Below are 18,634 nucleotides of genomic sequence, written 5' to 3'. Positions count from 1 at the left end.
TTATTTTTTTGGCGGTACGCGGGCCTCTCACCGCTGTGGCCTCTCCCCGTTGCGGAGCACAGGCTCCGGACGCGCAGGCTCAGCGGCCATGGCCCACGGGCCCAGCCGCTCCGCGGCACGTGGGATCCTCCCGGACCGGGGCACGAACCCGTGTCCCCTGCATCGGCAGGCGGACTCTCAACCACTGCGCCACCAGGGAAGCCCCAGATTTTATTTTTTTTAATTTATTCATTATTTATTTTTGGCTGTGTTGGGTCTTTGTTGCTGCGCACAGGCTTTCTCCAGTTGCGGTGAGCGGGGGCTACTCTTTGTTGCGGTGGGCAGGCTTCTCACTGCGGTGGCTTCTCTTGTTGTGGAGCACAGGATCTAGGCGTGCGGGCTTCAGTTGCTGCGGCACGTGGGCTCAGTAGTTGTGGCTTGCAGGCTCTAGAGTGCAGGCTCAGTAGTTGTGGCGCACGGGCTTAGTTGCTCTGCGACATATGGGATCTTCCCGGACCAGGGTTCGAACCCATGTCTATATGGTATCAGCTCTTTAGTGTTTTCTGTGACTTGTTTTGTGGCCGAGTGTGTCGTCACTTATTATAGCTGTTTCACTTGTGCTTGAGAAGGATGCCTGTCCTCCAACTCCCTCGGTGTCCCCATCAGGCATTAAAACCCAAGCCCTTGGGTTATCAGGACAGTTCTTCTCCTGCTTCCCACCCCTCCCCTCCACCAGGACACACCCACCTCACCCACACTCTTCTCGCTCTCTCTCTTCTCGTTTTCCAGTTTCTATTTCTGGTATTACCTCCCTCACTTTCTTATACACTCTGTGTTTCAAAGGATGCTTTTTTCGTTTTGTCTAAATTTCCCAGGTGTTTGTAGCAGGACGCCTTTTAAAGTCATCTTGTGTCCCGTGTTACTCTAACTAGATGTCAGGTCAGTGGTTTTTTTTTTTTTTTTTTTTGCAGTACGCAGGCCTCTCACTGTTGTGGCCTCTCCCGTTGCGGAGCACAGGCTCCGGACGCACAGGCTCAGCGGCCATGGCTCGCGGGCCCAGCCGCTCCGCGGCATGTGGGATCTTCCCAGACCGGGGCACGAACCCGTGTCCCCTGAATTGGCAGGCGGACTCCCAACCACTGCGCCACCAGGGAAGCCCAGGTCAGTGGTTTCTGAGCTCTTATTTTTAACAGTTGAAGAATCCTTTGTTCAAGAGAGCTCACAGCAGGATGCCAAAATCTGAGACAATGAAAGAAAGAGGGGCAGCTGGTTGAGGAGGAGCTGCCATGGGCTCTGCAGGGTGTGGCCTTTAAATGCCCAGGAATCTCTCTGTGCGGTGATGATGATGATCCTGGAACTGGCTCTTGTCCCTACCCAGCACTGCGCTCAGCACTTTACTTCCATGACACAGTGACCCAATGGAGGAGACACTGTCATTAATCCCTGTTTAAGAGAGGCTACCTGACTTACACAAGGCTATCCAGTGAGAGGGGAGCCAGACTCCCACAGTCTGCCTCCCATCCCGTCCCCCCGCCCCCATGGAAACACACTGCCTCTAGCCATTAAGCTCCCAGCCACCTGGTACATTTACTCTGCAAATCACTGCTCTCTCTCTCTTTTTTTTTAAACCTAAAAAAAAGTGCTTTATAAGGACATCCGTGGTTGGTTTCTTCCTTATCGAGAGCTCGTAAGAAGCTTCTAGATAATGTTCACGGGAGAGGATTTTGTATTTTAGGTCTTATTTTCAAAAGCCACCTGAAAGCCAGAATTTCTCAAGATGCTTCCTTCTTGTCAAATTCACTTGTCATGGAATGACATTTTCCTAATGATAAGGACCCCATGGGCAAAGAAAAATCTCTGACACAGAGGTAGATTTGTCACATTTTCTCTCACTGGGAAATATATCACAAATAGCACATCTAAAAGCCCAAATCTCAACACTATTGGCTTGGGGACAGAGTAGGAGGTTAAGAGCTAAAAGTTAATAGAGAAGAGACTACATCTCTGGCCTTCCTTCAGTTCTACTAGAGGGAAAACAGTGTCTTATAGGCAGGACCCTGAGCTATGAGACAGCTGCCGTCTGTCTGTGAGTTCTCCCCATTGCTGTCTCTCTGTCTGCCCCTGAGCTCTCCCTGGCTCCTGTCTGTCTGCAGTCTCTCCCTGACTGCTGTGGAGATGCTGGCTGGGCTGGATTTTGCCTGAACACCAGCACACACTTATAAACAGTGCTACCTGCCTCAGCAAACTACTTGGAATTTATCGCCCATTTGTAAAAACAAAAAACAACCAAAAAAAAAACCCAAAAAACAAAAAAACAAAAAACAACCAAATGTCCCACTCCTCATGGGCCTTTTGGGCAGCCTACGTGAATGGTGGGTTAGGCAGGCTCCTTTTGCTTAGAGATCTTGGGGGAGAACCTTCCCCCTGGCTGCAGGAAGGACATTTAAAACTGGTTAGGAGACAGATGCTCCAGGAACAAAAGCTCCAGGGCAGGACAGGGTGGGGAATGGGGCTCTAGGCACATGGGCTTCAGTAGTTGTGGCACGCAGGCACACAGGCTTAGTTGCTCTGCGGCATGTGGGATCTTCCCAGACCAGGGCTCAAACCTGTGACCCCTGCATTGGCAGGCAGATTCTTAACCACTGCACCACCAGGCAAGACCCTATGTGATTGCTTTTCGATATAGATTTTAAATTTGTTAGGGGAGGGACCTGTATATTATAATATATATTTCCTTTCCTTTCCTTTACTCCCAACCCCACCGAATTGCTTAACGTAGGCCCTACAAGGAGAAGAGTCTCAACGACCCCTAGTACAAGTTCTAGTCAGTCTGTGATAACCCATACATCAGGTTGCCTCTATACATGGGGCATATTTTTCTTGTTTGTATTCATGTTGTGTATTGGTCCTGACAGCTCCCTGATGGTGTGTGTATATGTCTTACCTGGGCCAAAAAAAAAAAAAAAAAAAAGCCCTGTGCAAAGTGCAAACGCCAGCTGCCACACTTACCTTAATCTTGCTCTTTATCCAGTCTGTGTGTATTTCTAACGTCTTCTTACAGCAAACATGATGACGAGATTGTTTGACTCCTTTCTCAGACTCCTCATCTTGTGGTGGTAGATCACATAAGTGGAATGTGAAAGTAGTCTCTGTAGCCCTTTGGTTAAATAAGTCTTTGGTAGAAAAGAGAAAGAAAACTTAGATCTGTTTCTCTTAGGCCACCAAAGAGAGCTTGAGGATTTGGGATATTGGCCATATTCCCCCAAGCTCTCTTATTTTTTTCATTCATTCATTCAGCAGACATTTATTAGGGGCCTATGGTGGGCCAGCTTAGTGCCAGATGCCAGACACCACGGTGAAGACCACCCGGTCCAGACTTGGGGATGTGAGGGGTAACACACCAGCCACATGCCAGTAACAAGTGTGGCTGCTGATTCTGTTAATGGGAGAAAAATAGGCTAAAGTGGGGAATCATTAAAAAAAGAAACGTGCCTTAAACATGCTTGTTTTAACTTAAAACAGAAATGTGTACTAACATATCATTTTTAAGTGCAAGGCTCTGTGGTCATTTTTGCTTAAACCCCATTCATAATTTATTATCTATAACTTTCAGTTTTGGCAATTTCTACAGAGTCTGAGTGCAGAACTGTAGACTTAAAAAAAATTTCTGTATATGCCCCAAACTTCTGTGTATGTTTGGTCCACATCTTGTTCAAAGCAGTTTTTTTAAAAGCTATTTTCTTATTGAGTCATCTTAAAAGCATTGCACTTAGTGTTCACAGCAACAGCAAGTTTCTTTTTATCTTCATTTTGGCCCATTTTTATAACAATTGAATTTGGGGAGTAAACCCGTAAGGACCACCGGAGAACCATCCCCGCTCCCAGGGACCCTTGGCGGGTGTCCGACCACCAGGGGGCGCAGCGGTAGGAGGAGCTTCCGGCGCGGCCGGTATCAGCCAGGACGCTCTTCCCCGGAAGAGGGCCCGGTTCCCTCGGCAACTAGGTTTGGGGGAGGTCAGTTAAAAGAGGTTGATTGTCCCACCACTGGGGCCAACACAGTGTTGGAGGAGGTCTCGGAGAGAATGTGACCGTCTCTTGACCAGCAAGCTGGCCGGGGCAATGGAAGGCTCCCCACCCCCTCCCCGTCCTTGGAATGTACGTTCTGCCCATGGGCCCCACAGTGCGAGCCCGTTTCAACGACGCAGCTTTGCGAGCAGTGTGCTGTTGAGCCCATCTGGAGGGATACGTGCCTGAAGCCAGGTAAGGCCTCCATCTAAACTTTAAGGTTCTCGTGGGCGGGGGTGGAAATCTGCAAGTCTTGCGCCGTCCAAGACAAGCGTCGCCATGTTAAGTTCTCTTGCTTGTTAAACCTGCCACCTGCCAATCTGGAGCGGGCTGCCTCTTTCTTCGGTCTCGCCTTGCCCTCTGCTTACGGGGGCTAATTTCGAATTTCACCCGGGGAACCCCGAGGTTGCGAACTAACACAGAGGGTGCCACGAGAGCTCACAGGGACCGTATCCAGGCCTGGCGGTCGAGGACACTCCTGGTGGAAGTTTTCTCTAGTATGCCAGGCAGAATTCCTAGCGTAGGCATGACATGGTTGAAGGCTAATCTGGGACCGGCTTAGTGATGACAGGCGACTCAGGAGAGGCAGGCAGGGCTAGAGCATTCCTTTATTCACTCACTCAGTAAATATCTGTTGTGTACTCGTGTGCCAGAAACTGTCCTAGGTATCGGGGATGCTACATTCCCTGCTGCCTGTTCTAGTAGGGGAGATGGTGTTAAACAAGTGAATAGATAAAAACTTCACGTGCCAGTGGCTAGGAGTGCCCTGAAGAAACATTAAGCAAGTGAGAAGGATGGAAAATGATGTGTGTGTGTGGTGCGCGTGCAAGCGTGTGCACTGGTTTGTAAAGGGTAGCCAAGGAAACTGTTTCTGAGAAGGTGACATTTAAGCAGAGACCTGAATAAAGTGAGGGAGCAAATCACAAGGATATTGGAATGAAGAGTGCTCTAGGCAGAGGACAGCACGTCCAAAGGCCCGGTGGCAGGGATGCCTGGCCCTGATGAATAACCAACAAGCCAGTGTGTCTGGAGAGGAAAAAGTGAGGGCCTTCTAAGCCACATGAGGAATGTGGGATTTTCCTGGAGGCCATGGAGGGCCAGTGAAGAGTTTTTAAAAGATTTTGCTGGAAACAATATGAAGAAAGGACTGAGAAAGGAGAGGCTGGGAGTCAGGGACACTAGGGAGATGAAGGTGTCTGAGGTGGTGTCAGTGAGGCTGGGGAGGTGGGGGTGGGGAAGGAGAACCACACCTGTGCGCACCTGAGGAACTAAAGGGGCCGCTCATTAGAGCTCACAGGGGGAGCTTTTCCTCAGGAAAGTGAGAGAGAGGTGAGCAGGGGCAGAGTCAATAAAAGACCTTTGTGAGAAGCGTGGAAGCGGGCCCCAGTCTCCTCTCCGAGGAGTCCTCCTCCAGTGCTTGCTTCCAGAGTGGGAATGATTTGTCCAGGGGAAGAAGCTGATGTGAGCCCAGCTGCTGTTCCTGAGTATCAATTAGAAATTAATATAAAGCATTTCTGAACTGTAATGATAAAAGAGGACATGGATGTGCTCATGTTTTTCTCCTGTCAGAATGCTCAAGTCTTGGATTTTCTGGTTTGTGCTGTTTATCCAGCTCTGTCTTTATTAGCGGGGAGGCTTTAGGCTGCCTTTCTGAGCCTCCGTTTTCTTAAAGTGGGATCATGCTGCCTGCAGAGACCCATCAGGTTACTCTGAAATGATGCTGCACGGAGCCCGCTGCCCCACAGAAGGGCAACAGACCTGTGTCCTCCACACGGGGAGCTTTGGATTCTGGTGGCTCAGGACACGAGCTGTGTAGTGGTCGCCCACTTCTTTTCACCAGGCGAGCTGTCTCTGAGTAGGAGAGGCTACATAATCTGAGGGTCTCCGTGCAAGATGAAAATGCAGGGATCCTTGTTCTAAAGTTGTTAAGGATTTCAAGACAGCGACAGCAGAGTATTAAAAGCAAGCACAGGGCCCTAAGTGTGAGGACCTGTGTGCCTGCAGGTCATGTGTCTGTGATGCCAGCCTTGGCTTGGAAATCGGAGAGTTCAGAGACGTGGGGCTGTGTGCCTGGGGTGTCAGATAGTGGTCTGGATCCTGGAAGTAAATGACTTTGTATCTCAGAGGAGGCTGGGGGATTTCTTTGGGACTGGCTACAACCTGAACGCGGAGGGGATGCCTCTTATCAATTAGAAATGTGTTGCTTTTCTGCATAAAAAGCTCAAACCTTGTAGGCTCAGGTGTTCAGAGGAGCAGGGAGTGGGCAGGGGTGATGGTGAGGCGCAAATGGGGAATCCGGTCATGTCAAATTTCACCCTCCAGTTAGAAGTCCTACCCGGGGCATGTGACGTACGTAGAGTATCCTGAAAGGCCTTCATTTCCCAAAAGGAGCAAAAACTCATGCATACCTGCATCCATTGAAAAAACACTTATTGAGTGCCTACTGTGTGCCTTGCCAAAGAATGAAAGACACAGGTGTCTTTGGCCCGAAGGGAACAGAAATAACATAACAACAGGCATTTGTTGTGTTTCTGGCTGTTGAACATCTGAAACCCCCTCCTTGTTTGGGGGTACCCCATTGTGTGAATCTTGGTGGGAGGCAGGCCTGCCCTCTCTAGAAACTGAAGGTGGTAATTCCTTCTTCTGCCTGCCTTCTAACTCCAGTGGGGACATGAGACTCAGGCTTAAAAGGCCCTTTACTTCCCCAGACACGCTTGCCTTTTGTTGCTCATTGAACATGTCATGGGGATGAGCCCTGGGTCTGACCTGAGGGGTCTTGGGCCTGAGTGTGGGTCACGCCCACACAATGGCTGGGTGATCTCAGGGATGTCACTTATTCTCTTGGCCTAAGTTTCTTTACCCAACTTCACATGGTTTTGAAGATTAATTTGAATCCGATAACTGGCCCGCAGCAGTTATTCCATAGGAGTTAGGTCAGAGGCCTACACTGGTATGGGGACAGGAGCTCTTCCTTGAGAGGGAATCTGGGGCTGTGTCCTGGCTCAGCAAGAAAAAGCACCATGATTGATTAGGTGTGTCTGCCGTGGGTATTGCTGCTGTTTCTACGTTAGTTGGATCTGGTTGTCTGAAAGATGTTCCATATGGTGGTTTTGAGTTTCTGAATTAAGTAGCCTGATGGCTTAGGCTCTTGGCTCAAACTTGTTTTGATTAGACCCAAAAAAACTGGCAACCTCCATGATTGGCACATCTTAACAGCTGGACCTCAAATGCCTTCAGTATCTGGTAAAGGGGCTCTTTTTTTTTTTTTTTTTTTTTTTTTTTTTGCGGTTCACAGGCCTCTCACTGTTGTGGCCTCTCCCGTTGCGGAGCACAGGCTCCGGACGTGCAGGCCCAGCGGCCATGGCTCACGGGCCCAGCCGCTCCGCGGCATGTGGGATCTTCCCAGACCAGGGCATGAACCCGTGTCCCCTGCATCAGCAGGTGGACCCCCAACCACTGTGCCACCAGGGAAGCGCAAGGGGCTCTTTCTTAAACTTTGTGTTAATGACTTCTTGGACACCCCCCAACCAGGCAAATCTAGGTCAGATCCCTTCTTGTGTGGTCCCATAGTATCCCCTTCCGAGGGTACCATTAACCGTTTTATGTGCAAATTCCCTGATTTCTTGGCTGTCTTCACCTCCTGCCCTCCCTCTCACCCCCAGCACAATCAAAGGATGAACCCCTCGAGGTTTATCCTTTGTCTGGCTTGCTCTGTGTTTTATCCCCAGCAGCTGAGACCGTACTAGCCTGGTAGATGCTCAGGTGAGGAAACAAGCATTTCTCTCTCCGTTACGGACATGGCAGAAGGTGGGAGACAGCGAGACGCACCCGGGAGAGCCGGGCAACGGGGTGGAAGGTGGGAGAGGGTTCTTACTTTCACGTTTCTTCATAATCCAGAGGATTGTGTCCTTATATTTTCCAAAATTTTTCTTCAGCCTAAAAGGAATGTGACTCATCTTTAGAAGCTGAGACTGAATTCATGTTTCCATGTCATGCTGCACAGTAGACAGTGTTAGGGCCTGCTCAGCCTTTTCATAGGTGGGGGGCTGGCTGGCTGGCTCTGCTTTTGGACCCAGCTTTCTTCCAGTCTGTACTCAGGAATAAAGGGCCAGCACGTGGTGTTGTGTGTCCCTCCTGGCCTCTAACTGGCCTTCGACTTGGGCACCTGGGCTGACCCCCAGGCCTTTCCAAATGAATTCAGTGGGGGTCCTCCTGGGAGCGAGGCCAGGGCTGGGAGGTCCAAATGCACGGCTGGCTCTGTGAGTTAAGCTCGTGCAGCTTGCTTTCTCTGCGGCTTGTGCCGATTTCAGCGAAGGCTATTTGGAAATAGCTTAGAGAAACAGCATTGTCTGCCAAGCGGACAGAGCCACCTGAAACCCCTTTGCATTTAGTAGGAAAATTTCAAATAAACTCACTCAAAAATGAAGGCCTCATTAAGGCACAGCTCTTCAAAATGATCAAGCCCTCAACCCCCCTCTCATGTCAATATACAAAGGGAGTCATCCTGGCATTAGAGTGGCTTGGACTGTTTTACTTCCAAATAAAGGTGGTCTCCAGAGGCAGCTGCCTTTCCTGATTCTCAGATCAGAGCCCTTTTGGAAGGGAATCTGCCAGAAGGAGTGAGCTTCCCAGGCTTAATTGGATCAGAGAAGAAGGCCTTTGACAAGACAGATTTTAAGTTCTCAGTTCAGAGTCCTTGAAGAGAGCATAATAATTTAACCCCAGGCAACCTTAGGCAGCACATACCCTTTGCTGGAAAGGGCTGGACTGTCTTGTCTGGCGGAAAATACAGGTTTGCTCTTTGTACTTTAGGATCAGTTGCGGAGCTGGAGAATGAGCTCTTCATGGCCCATTTGTACCAAGTGTTATTTATTTGCAAGCACTTTGAATGGAATGGAAGCAGTTACCTTGCCTACCATCACCTGTGAAAGAGTAAGGACCGAGGAGGGGGTGGGGTGAAGCCTGTCCGGCGGCTGAGAGCAAGATGCCACGTGTATACAGGAGTTAAATTCCAGTGAGGGGATCCAGCCAGAGGCATCCAGGGCCCTTTGGGGAAGTTTCCTCCCTTGGCTCTTTGCCCACCTTTGCAAGCTAGTGGAATCCTTACTAGCTAGCTCAGTGGTAGAGACTGGGTACGGATCAGCACACAGGAGGTGCTCATGAAATATTCATTGAGTGCAATTAGGTTAGAATGAGCCTCGGTTATAGGCTTAAATGGGCCAGAAGGGGAGAAAATGTAACCTATGAGAGAGGGTAACTTACAGGGATGTTACTTGCGATTTGTTTTTTGCTGCTGTATAAGGATCTGAAAGCTTGGATGTTCTTCGTGTTTTGCATTGTATATTTTGCCTTCCCTTTTCCTAGAGAAGCCTTAGGGGTCTCTGGCCCTAGGACTCTACTGAGCCCAGAGCAGAAGTTGCTGGCAGTCAATCTCTCCCTGATTTTTGTGAGAGTCTCCATTCCCCGAGGAGGTTATGCAGGGCACCCCATCCTCACAGCCTCTTCCCTGGTGCCATTGCTGGAGAGTCTGCCATAGACCCACTGCATGTCTGACCATGTACCTTGTTCACCAGGGTTTCTGACAGCTGGATAAGTGAAAGTCCAGGCTTCCATGTACCCCAGTCTGGTTGTACAAATGCGGTTCTGGAACATTTTGAGACCTGGAGTCATGCCAACTAGAAAGATTTGGTGCCAGCAGCAGTCTGCAATAAACCCATCATTCCCCTTTCCCAGTAGGGGCTCTTGCCATGAATCCCAGGGCGGTGAAGCTCAGGGCTTTTCCCCCTCAGGGAGCGTGATCTTGATCCTCCATTGTCCCCTCACTTCAAAGGCCCAGGGGTCTGAGTCTTGCTTCCCAGACTTTCGTACAATTCACGGTCCCTTCAAGACTTTTCCTGCCCTGGATCTCCAACCTCTGTCACTGCCCATCTTTGATCCTATCCTGCACATCCCCTGCTCATAGATTTCTTTGCTCTTGAGTTTTGGCAGGCAGCTGGATTATCCTGTCCCCATGACCCCTAATCTTACCCTTGTCCTTGTGCCTGGCTTGTGCCTGCTCTTTGACTCAGGGGACCTGTCCAACCCTGGCCTTCCTCTATTCTCTGATGACCCAGTTTATCCCTGCTGCTACCACTGGCCTACCTGCACCCACTGACCCATAGCTCCATCTCTCCAGTCACTTACAGAGTTCCCAGTTTCGTTCTGGTCTCACTCTCCAGATGACCAGTCAGGGGAATGTTAATATCCTCCTCCAGTTCATTGCAAGCTGCCATTTCTTTGAGCATGGTCCTGAACACTGACTGATAGGAGCTGGTCACAACCTGCAAAAGGACCACAGAATGAAATAGCCAGAAAATGGGAATTAACAGTAAGTTAATGATCACTTTTCTGACTCTCTAAGCTGCCAGAGGAGATTGCAACATGTTATTCGAAAAAGACAAGCAGTGGGAACAGTAGGGTGGCTAGCAAGATTTGTTCCAAAGCCTGTTTCCGTTACGGTCACACCTTCTTCTCATTCTCCAATTCCCTCAAGAATTTTTTTAAAATAGTAGCATACCAAGAAATCGTTTGAGAGCATAAAATTACCCTCTTCTTCCAAATGTAGAGATGGCTCTAGAACGTAAAAGTGCTTCCATGCCTTAAGAGCATAACAGCCTTTTTGAGTTCCAGGAATGGCCAAGCTCTCCGTGGTTGGTTATTTATTCATTGTGAAGGATAACAGTCTTCAGGAAGGCAGGGCAGCATCTAGCACGTTCTTGTAGAGGATGATTCTACCTTTAAAGATTCTTCCAAAGTAATGACATTGCAAGCTCCTTTTTTATTTTGTCAATTTGATCATTCTATCCCAAGTCCATGCTGCTAACCAGGACTGACCCATAGGTGGGTCCTCACAAGAGTCTCTTCTTTTGGGTCCCTTTTGGTAGAAGGTGAAGTTTGACTTGCTGTCCAGGAGAACCATGGGTCTCTCATGTGGCCCTGCTCACCTACAGGTTGAGGTTGTTACGGTGGTTGTTCTGCGTCTGACAACGTGCAGTCTGCCATTCACTTACAAGCCTTCTATCGTAAGTGGAAGACCCACAGATCCGAAGTTGCATATGACCTGGGGCAGATACAAGAATGGAGCTCGTGATTGGCTGGGTTTTCTAGGTTGGGGAAAAGCTGGGGTGTCTCAGGTCTGCCTTGTCTGACTCACGGCCTCGGCGAGCTCCTTTCCGCATTGCTGATGTGCAGTTAATGAAACACGGAGGCCATCAGACTGAGGAGGCTGTAAGGCCGTGGTGCCCTAAGTAAGCAAACCAAAGCCTGAGGCCATAAATGCCTCAAGGTTAGGAAATCAAAACCCGAGGACAACCAATCACAAGCAGCCAACTAGGCTTTAAGCTACGGCCAATCAATAACTTCCTTGTTTTGCTTCTGCATTTTCCCTGTAAGTCTCTCCCCAGCTCCTGTTGGTGGAGGGCTCTTAACCACTTCCGGTTTGGTGCTGCCTAATTTGAATCCACACAGGCTCAAATAAACTCTTCAAATTTTTTTTTTTTTTTTTGCGGTGCTCGGGCCTCTCACTGCTGTGGCCTCTCCCGTTGCGGAGCACAGGCTCCGGACGCGCAGGCTCCGCGGCCATGGCTCACGGGACCAGCCGCTCCGCGGCATGTGGGATCTTCCCGGACCGGGGCACGAACCCGCGTCCCCTGCATCGGCAGGCGGACTCTCAACCACTGCGCCACCAGGGAAGCCCTCTTCAAATTTTTAATAGGCTTCAGTTTATCTTTTCATACGGGAATGAGTCAGTGCTTCAGGGCAGGCTGAGGTTAAGGCTCTGGTGCGGCTACTCCTGCCTCTAAGTTCTTCATTGTTGACCGTCCCTCCCTTGAGGTGGAGTGATGGCCTGCTTGCCCAGGCCAGCGGTCTCTCACCAGCCCCTTTGGATTCCATGATTTGTTCACCAGAAGACGTGGCTCCCGCTATGGTCCATCAGACAGCAGACCCGCTGGCGGGGCCTGGTCGAAGTTCTCGTCCCAACCAGGCTGTGCTACCCGGCTCAGGCACATGCGCCCTCCTAGGAGGCTCCTCCCGTTTGCTTCCCCAGCCTCTGGAGAGCGATCCTCATGGTCATGGTAGGGGTATTGGGCCCCCAAGTGATGACTTCTCCCATGCCCTGTGACTGCTCCTGGGTGAGTCTCTGGTTTTTCCAACCAAGAGAGTTTGCACAGCAGGTGTGTGATGCACGCGTGTATCCTACAAACAATTCAGACAGGTATAGGGAACTCAAAGCAGCCAAGAGATTGAATTGTCAGAATAACCAAAGTCTAGGGTGATGGCCCCATCCGAATCCAAGGGCCTCAGCTCCCTCTCCCAGTGGCTTGTGGTGTCCCCCTCCCAGCTGCAGGTGCCATGTGGCATTGACTCCATTCCTTCTGTCCTGCCCTCTGGCCCCACTTGTCCACATCTGCCGCCTATGGCATTGCTTAGAGAAGCAGTGCTTCCCAAGCTGGACACCTGCCTATCTGCAGATTGCCACTAGCTGGGCCGCGGGGGCTGCCTCATTATCCTCCTAAGCATCCGATCCTTGGAAGCAGAGTGGTATAGATAGCAAGGGGGAAAGTATCCACCAACTCTTTGCCTTACTTTGTCACCTGGGCAAAGCCCCTGAGATGGCAAAGCCCCTGAGATGGCAAGGAATGGTGCTTGTGACCGGGGCTCCCCTGCACAGGCTGCCTGTCACACGGAACCCTCCCAGCGTCTGGTGTCATCCAGAACCTTGCACAGCTCCGTGGGAGATGTTCCCTCTGCCTGTGGCTGCAGCTCCGCCAGACACAGCGGAACCTCAATTGACAGGCGCGCGGAAGGTTTCCGAATAATTTAAGTGTCTAATTAAAACAATTCCTGTCCATTTCAACTCTTGCTGAAAAATCTTTCTAAAATGCCTGAGCTTACTTTCCTGTCTTAGTAAATCCAGTGCGGTGAATCAAAGTTCAAGTAATCTTTTTTCCTCCCTTTGACATGGTATTTCAATATTTGAAAAGCAGTTCTTATTAATATAATGTGTATAGGAGCATGTCTGGAAAGTAAGGAATTTAGGGCTAAATAGGAACTGAGACCAGAAAAGTTTTCCAATTAAAATAAAAGCAAAAACTGTATAAATGCCTAGGGTTTCCCCCCCACACCCCCGCTCCTTTTCTTTTGTAAGTTTAGAAAAATGTATCTGCTTAATCTTGAGTTCCAGGGACACAAGATTTCACTCTTGTGATTGTAGTTAATACCTACAGTCCTGAGAAAGTTTGTTAGTTGTACGGGAAAGGATGTATAACCTGAATCAGCATGCGTTGGAAGTCTTAGAGGTAAGTTGACACAGGAAATTAGAGCCACAAGCCTGTACAGGTAGGCAAAAAAATTGTGCAGTAGGGCTTCCCTGGTGGCGCAGTGGTTGAGAGTCTGCCTGCCGATGCAGGGGACACGGGTTCGTGCCCCGGTCCGGGAGGATCCCACGTGCCGCAGAGCGGCTGGGCCCGTGAGCCATGGCTGCTGAGCCTGCGCGTCCAGAGCCTGTGCTCTGCAACAGGAGAGGCTACAACAGTGAAAGGCCCGCGTACTAAAAAACAAAACAAAAAAAATTGTGCAGTAAAGGCAATGCAACATGCTGTAGATGTGAGGCTTAATCAAACAACTGGGACTTCCCATGGTGTCTCTGGTTATTGGATACAGCTGGGAAAGGACAGCCATTAAACTTCCGGGGCTGGTTCTGTGCCCCTCTGAAGAGTGTGGGAGCAGGACACAGATCTGGGGGAGATGCTCCGCTGCTCTTTGTTGCGGTGTTTGCACTGCAGATGCTGTTGTCCAAAGTTTCTGTCCTGCTGGGCTGCCCCAGGCCTGGTCCTTTAGTTGGAGACAGTGGACTTTTCTTGGGGCTTTTGTTTGTGCTTGTTGGGGTTTCTGGTCGCTTTCTTTTCCAGCACCCAGTCAGGGGTAAATGAAGCAAAAAGAAAACGCAGGAAACTCACCGCCGTGTCGTTCCTTGGGTCCCAAGGTCCCTAGCCAGTCTGCCTTCTTCTCTCCATCTTTTAGAAGCTTCTTGCGTTTGTTTTATATGTAATGTATAGGGTTTTAAGCTGTACTTAGTGGGAAAATTACATTTAGTCCACCTTTCCAGAATCCAACTTTACTTTTTTTTTTTTTTTTTGGGGGCTGTGTTGGGTCTTCGCTGCTGCGTGTGGGCTTTCTCTAGTTGCGGTGTGCGGGCTTCTCCTTGTGGTGGCTTCTCTTGTTGTGGAGCATGGGCTCTAGGCATGCGGGCTCAGTGGTTGTGGCTTGTGGGCTCAGTAGTTGTGGCTCACGGGCTTAGTTGCTCCGCGGCACGTGGAATCTTCTGGAACCAGGGCTCGAATCCGTGTCCCCTGTATGAGCAGGCAGATTCTTAACCACTGCACCACCAGGGAAGTCCCAACTTCATTTTTACATAGGGTTTCTGCAAAGGACGATTTGCCTTGATATCTAGGTATCTAGGTAGCTTACATGATTTGTTTTTAGCTTTGCTGCCTTCAAAATCAATCTTGAGGGTTTTTTATTCATATTCCTGAAAGCAGGGCCTTGTGGTGCCATACTTGGCTTTCTTCTGACCCTCTTTGGTTTAATGTGTGTCATTTACACTTAGACCTGTTTTAAGAAAAGCTCACTTCGGCTGTGCTAACAGTGTAGTGAAGCTGTGAATCCCAGGGCTCAAGAGGCAGTGTCTGGCTGGCCCTGGGCCACTCTGCTCTGACATTCAGAGCCAGGTGTTCTCCAGTTTTTATTCAACTTACGTTGGCTTCAAAGTCTTCGGCTTCCAGTGTGTCAATGGGATCACTTAACATACGATCCCAAAAGCTCTCTTTAGAGACAAACTCCTCGGCTTTCAGTTTTGGAAGTCACAGCAAAAGGAGAGGCATTTGGAAAAGGAACCAAAACAAGAAACAAACAAAAACAAAAAGAGAAATAGATTTATGGCATTTACACTTGTGCTTTTAAATAAAAATGCATATGTCATCAATAAGACTTTAAATAAATTCATCAAATCACTTAAAATTTGACTTGGGGATATTAATAAAATTGGAATAAAAGGGTCAGTTTCAGTGGCGGACTTAAGAAAGTGAGTGTGTATTTCTGGTGGCCAGTGAAGGTTCATCTGACAAAGTGACATTTGAGTGAGTCCTGCATGAAGCAAGGGAGCGAGCAGGCAGATGGCTCGGGAAGAGCATCCCTGCCAGGGGGCAAAGGAGGTGCAAAGGGCCTGAGGTGAGAGAGAATGGGAGCATGTTGACATATCTGACAAACTGGAAGAGGCACAGTATGCCTGGAGAGGAGGGAGATGGGGAGGGGCAGGGCCAGCCCACCTAGGACCTTGTAGGCCGTGGGAAGGGATTTAGATTTTATTCCGAGAGAGATCTATTCTGAGTGTGATTTTTCTCTTGGAAATCCTGAGAAATATCCCTAGCGCCCGTCAGTTTTGTCAAAAATTGCCCATTTCCAGAATTGCACATGGTTCGTAATTGCTAATCAAAGCCTAAGAGGTGAATCGCTAAGCCAGTGAGCTAAAAAAAAAAAAAAAAAATCTCTCAGAGATAGCAGATGCCTTTGTTCTCAAGGTCAGCCACAGCCTGGTGACCCTGGGCCAGGAGAGGGCTGGAAACCTCCAGTGTCAACGGGGTGCAGACCGAATGGAGGAGTTGGTAATTACAACTTGGGCCTGGAGTCCCTGCTCCCGGGAAGGTGTGGCTTCTGAGGCAGAGGTGGGGGGAAGGGCTCCCACACAGTAATTGGGCCCCCGGGGAAATTACAGTGGCCTTTGTCTCAGCTTGAGGATGACACCAGCCGCTCCACGCTGGGCCATCCCGAGAGCCCTGAAAATCCACCGGCTTGGCACTGGGCCGACTGATTCTGTCTGACATGTGTCCCTGTTGGGCCTCGGGGGGGGCAGAGAAGGGGCATTCTTAGTGATCTCCATACACGCACGTTATTTTTGCACTTCTTCCCAACTTTGGTTCAATCATGAAAACGCTGACTCCTTTGGGCCCCTGAGGGGGATGGAGAACTCCACTCAGCTGCATCTGCCTGTACTGACACCAGGCCCAGGGGCCTCTCTGCCTGCAGACCTCCTACCCCAGCCTTGGCTTGTTCCTGGTGGCAACCTGCCTCCTTTCAGTGGCCCCTGTGTGGTGGGAGTCCCCCGACAGGTCTTTCCCATCAGTTCCACCTGCCAGGCACTCACCACCCCGCTGGGGTGCTCACAACTGCAAAGGCACTGGGCCCTTTCCGCTCATTCCAAAACACTGTGTGTCTCTAGGCTGTCTGCCAGGGATGCGGCCTAGAGAAGTTTTAAAACTTCTTGTTGGCATAACCCCACAAGAATCCTTGGGAATTCAGGCAAGAACCTCGGGAAGCTCCATTTGGTTGTCACTGGAGAGAAATGGAGGAACTGGTGGAACAGGGGTCTGGGGAGACCGGGTGGCAGAGTCTCCCTGTAAGGGTCCCTGAGGATGTGCCGGCCCAGCGTGGAGGAGTCCGGCTCTGGTCCTGGTAGCTTAGTGAATCCCCATGATTTGTGAGTGCTGTAGGTTAGTAAGCTTTACTGAATAATAGATAGTTAATTCGAGGGAAAAAAAGAAGTAGGTGTTTGTCAGAGGAAGAAGGGGAGTTGGCAGGAGGGAGTGAATACAGAGCAGCGGCGTTCAGGGGAGCTCGGTCCCACACACTCGTTAACCTTACATCAGCAGGCACCGTCTGCGTGTCAAGAGGCGCCCGGTAAATCCGCAGGAACGCAGCCACAACTGGGGCAGCATGAGAAGGGAGAGCTTTATGCCTAATTAACTTTCCCTTCGGGGATTTCTGTCAACCTCTACCTTTGTTCTAGTGAGGTCATTATCTTCCCCTGAAGTTGCTTTATGGGGGGACTGGGGGAGCGGGCAGGTGTCAGGCCAGGTTCCTTAGTGGCGGCCCTGTTACCCAGGACCTGGGCCCCTTGCAGCTGGTCACTCAGTCCCCTCGCACCCTGGCCCCCGCCTCTGTGTAATGGGGACCATAAGGCTTATCTTCAGGGTGGCTCAGGGGACCGGCGCGAATGCAGCGAACGCCGGGCACACAGCATTCCCTGCAGTGGAGTGTGCCTGTCCCGGACTGATGAAGAACAGATCTAACCTCTCCCCCATCCAATCAGTGGCTCTCCTGTCACGTTTTTTCTTGCCGGAAGCATACTTCCGGAATTGGGGTAGATGTTTGAGCCCAGTGTATTTGCCCTGCAGGGCAGATCCCCACGTTGTAAACGAGGAAAGGGAGGGGACAAGCAGTAGGCGACTAGCCCCGGGCGGGCTCTGAGAGCACACAGGTGGAACTCGGGTCCTGTTTTCACCTCCTCCACCCTGCACGTAGTGAATTCCTTGTTGTCCTTAAATCAAGGATAAATGGTGGGCTGGTCTGGCAGCTGCTATGGGCATCTGTAATCTGTTCTAAAGCCACTCAGTGTGCTTCATGGATCAACAGCTCGAGCTGCTGCCAGGAGCTTGTGAGAAATGCAGTCTTAGATCCACGGAATCAGAATCTGCATTTTAACAAGATGCCCGGGTGATCGCTCTGCACATTAAAGTCCGAGCAGCACCTCTCTACCCCTACCTCCGCCCCCCACCCCGGAAATGAAATAGGATGAAGACAATTTTATAGTCTAGAGTTGGAAGGAGTTTGATAAGCCACCTGTGTAGGTAACCCTGATCCTCCCCTCCTCCCCCGCCCCCATGCTGACAGACAGCAAGCGGGTCATCATCCCTACGTTGTTTCTAATAGGATGGGTCTGGTTAATCGCGGGGCTTTTGTGGAGTGATGTGTGCAGGCTGGGATTCTGCCACCAAAAGGCTTCTCCACTGTCCTTCCCCCTCATAGAATTCAGCTATCCCCTCCTTAATAAAAATTTAATCAGGCTTTAAGGGTACCATCTGAGGGGCTCTAATTCATTCCCTATCAAGTTACCATCGAATGAGTCTGTCTGGGGGGGCCCATGCATCCCAGTCAAGCCCTGCTGACCAGACTTCAGGGAACCTAGCAAATGCCCGACTGGACCCTCTTTAAATGCGGGCGTCCCTATACAGAGCTTGAGTAGAGAGATGGACTTCTGGGCCGTTCCCAAGTCATTCTGGCTCGCTCCCGAGACCCTCTCTCTGTTTCTCGTTCTAGCTCCCTTCTTCAGTTAAGGACAGAGAAACATATCCAGGTTCAGGGTCTGTGTGCCCAGCATGTCCCTCGGTCCTCTCTAGGACTCGGCACCGGCTGGACCAGCAAGGCACCCACCCGCCCAGGGCGCCATCCCCTGCCCTGGCTGCTCTGCGGGGAGCAGGGATCTTTGGGTAGGTTATGTGGGGCTCTCACCATTTCCTGCCTTTTGCGGTTCTTCAGTGGGAACAAAGGCTGAAAACAAATAGGAAAAATGATGAATAGGATGTGGCATGGTGAACTGTTAACCCCTAAATGTCTGGGGAGACCAGGGTGGAGATTGCGTATTGTAGGGTAAGAGGCTCCCGTGATGGTCAGCAGTTGGAGGCCTGTAGCTTATGCTCAGCACACATTGATTCCC

The 18,634-nt window shown here is 50.3% G+C and overlaps 1 protein-coding gene across 1 annotated transcript in view; it reads right to left on the bottom strand.

Moving 5' to 3' along the window:
* ERICH6B (glutamate rich 6B) overlaps positions 1 to 18,634 on the bottom strand; it is a 42,663-nt gene that overhangs the window by 7,421 nt on the left and 16,608 nt on the right. Inside the window, exons 2-4 of the mRNA XM_060079768.1 lie at positions 14,841 to 14,929; positions 10,228 to 10,364; positions 7,842 to 7,980 (exon numbers count right to left, since the gene is read on the bottom strand). Coding sequence (XP_059935751.1) covers positions 7,842 to 7,980; positions 10,228 to 10,364; positions 14,841 to 14,929 — 365 coding nt within the window. The remainder of the gene's footprint in view (positions 1 to 7,841; positions 7,981 to 10,227; positions 10,365 to 14,840; positions 14,930 to 18,634) is intronic.

The sequence above is a fragment of the Mesoplodon densirostris genome, chromosome 17 (assembly GCF_025265405.1).
Source record: "Mesoplodon densirostris isolate mMesDen1 chromosome 17, mMesDen1 primary haplotype, whole genome shotgun sequence".
Lineage (NCBI taxonomy): Eukaryota > Metazoa > Chordata > Mammalia > Artiodactyla > Ziphiidae > Mesoplodon > Mesoplodon densirostris.
Note: the sequence above shows the minus strand (reverse complement) of the source record. Positions and strands in the feature narration are given on the sequence as shown.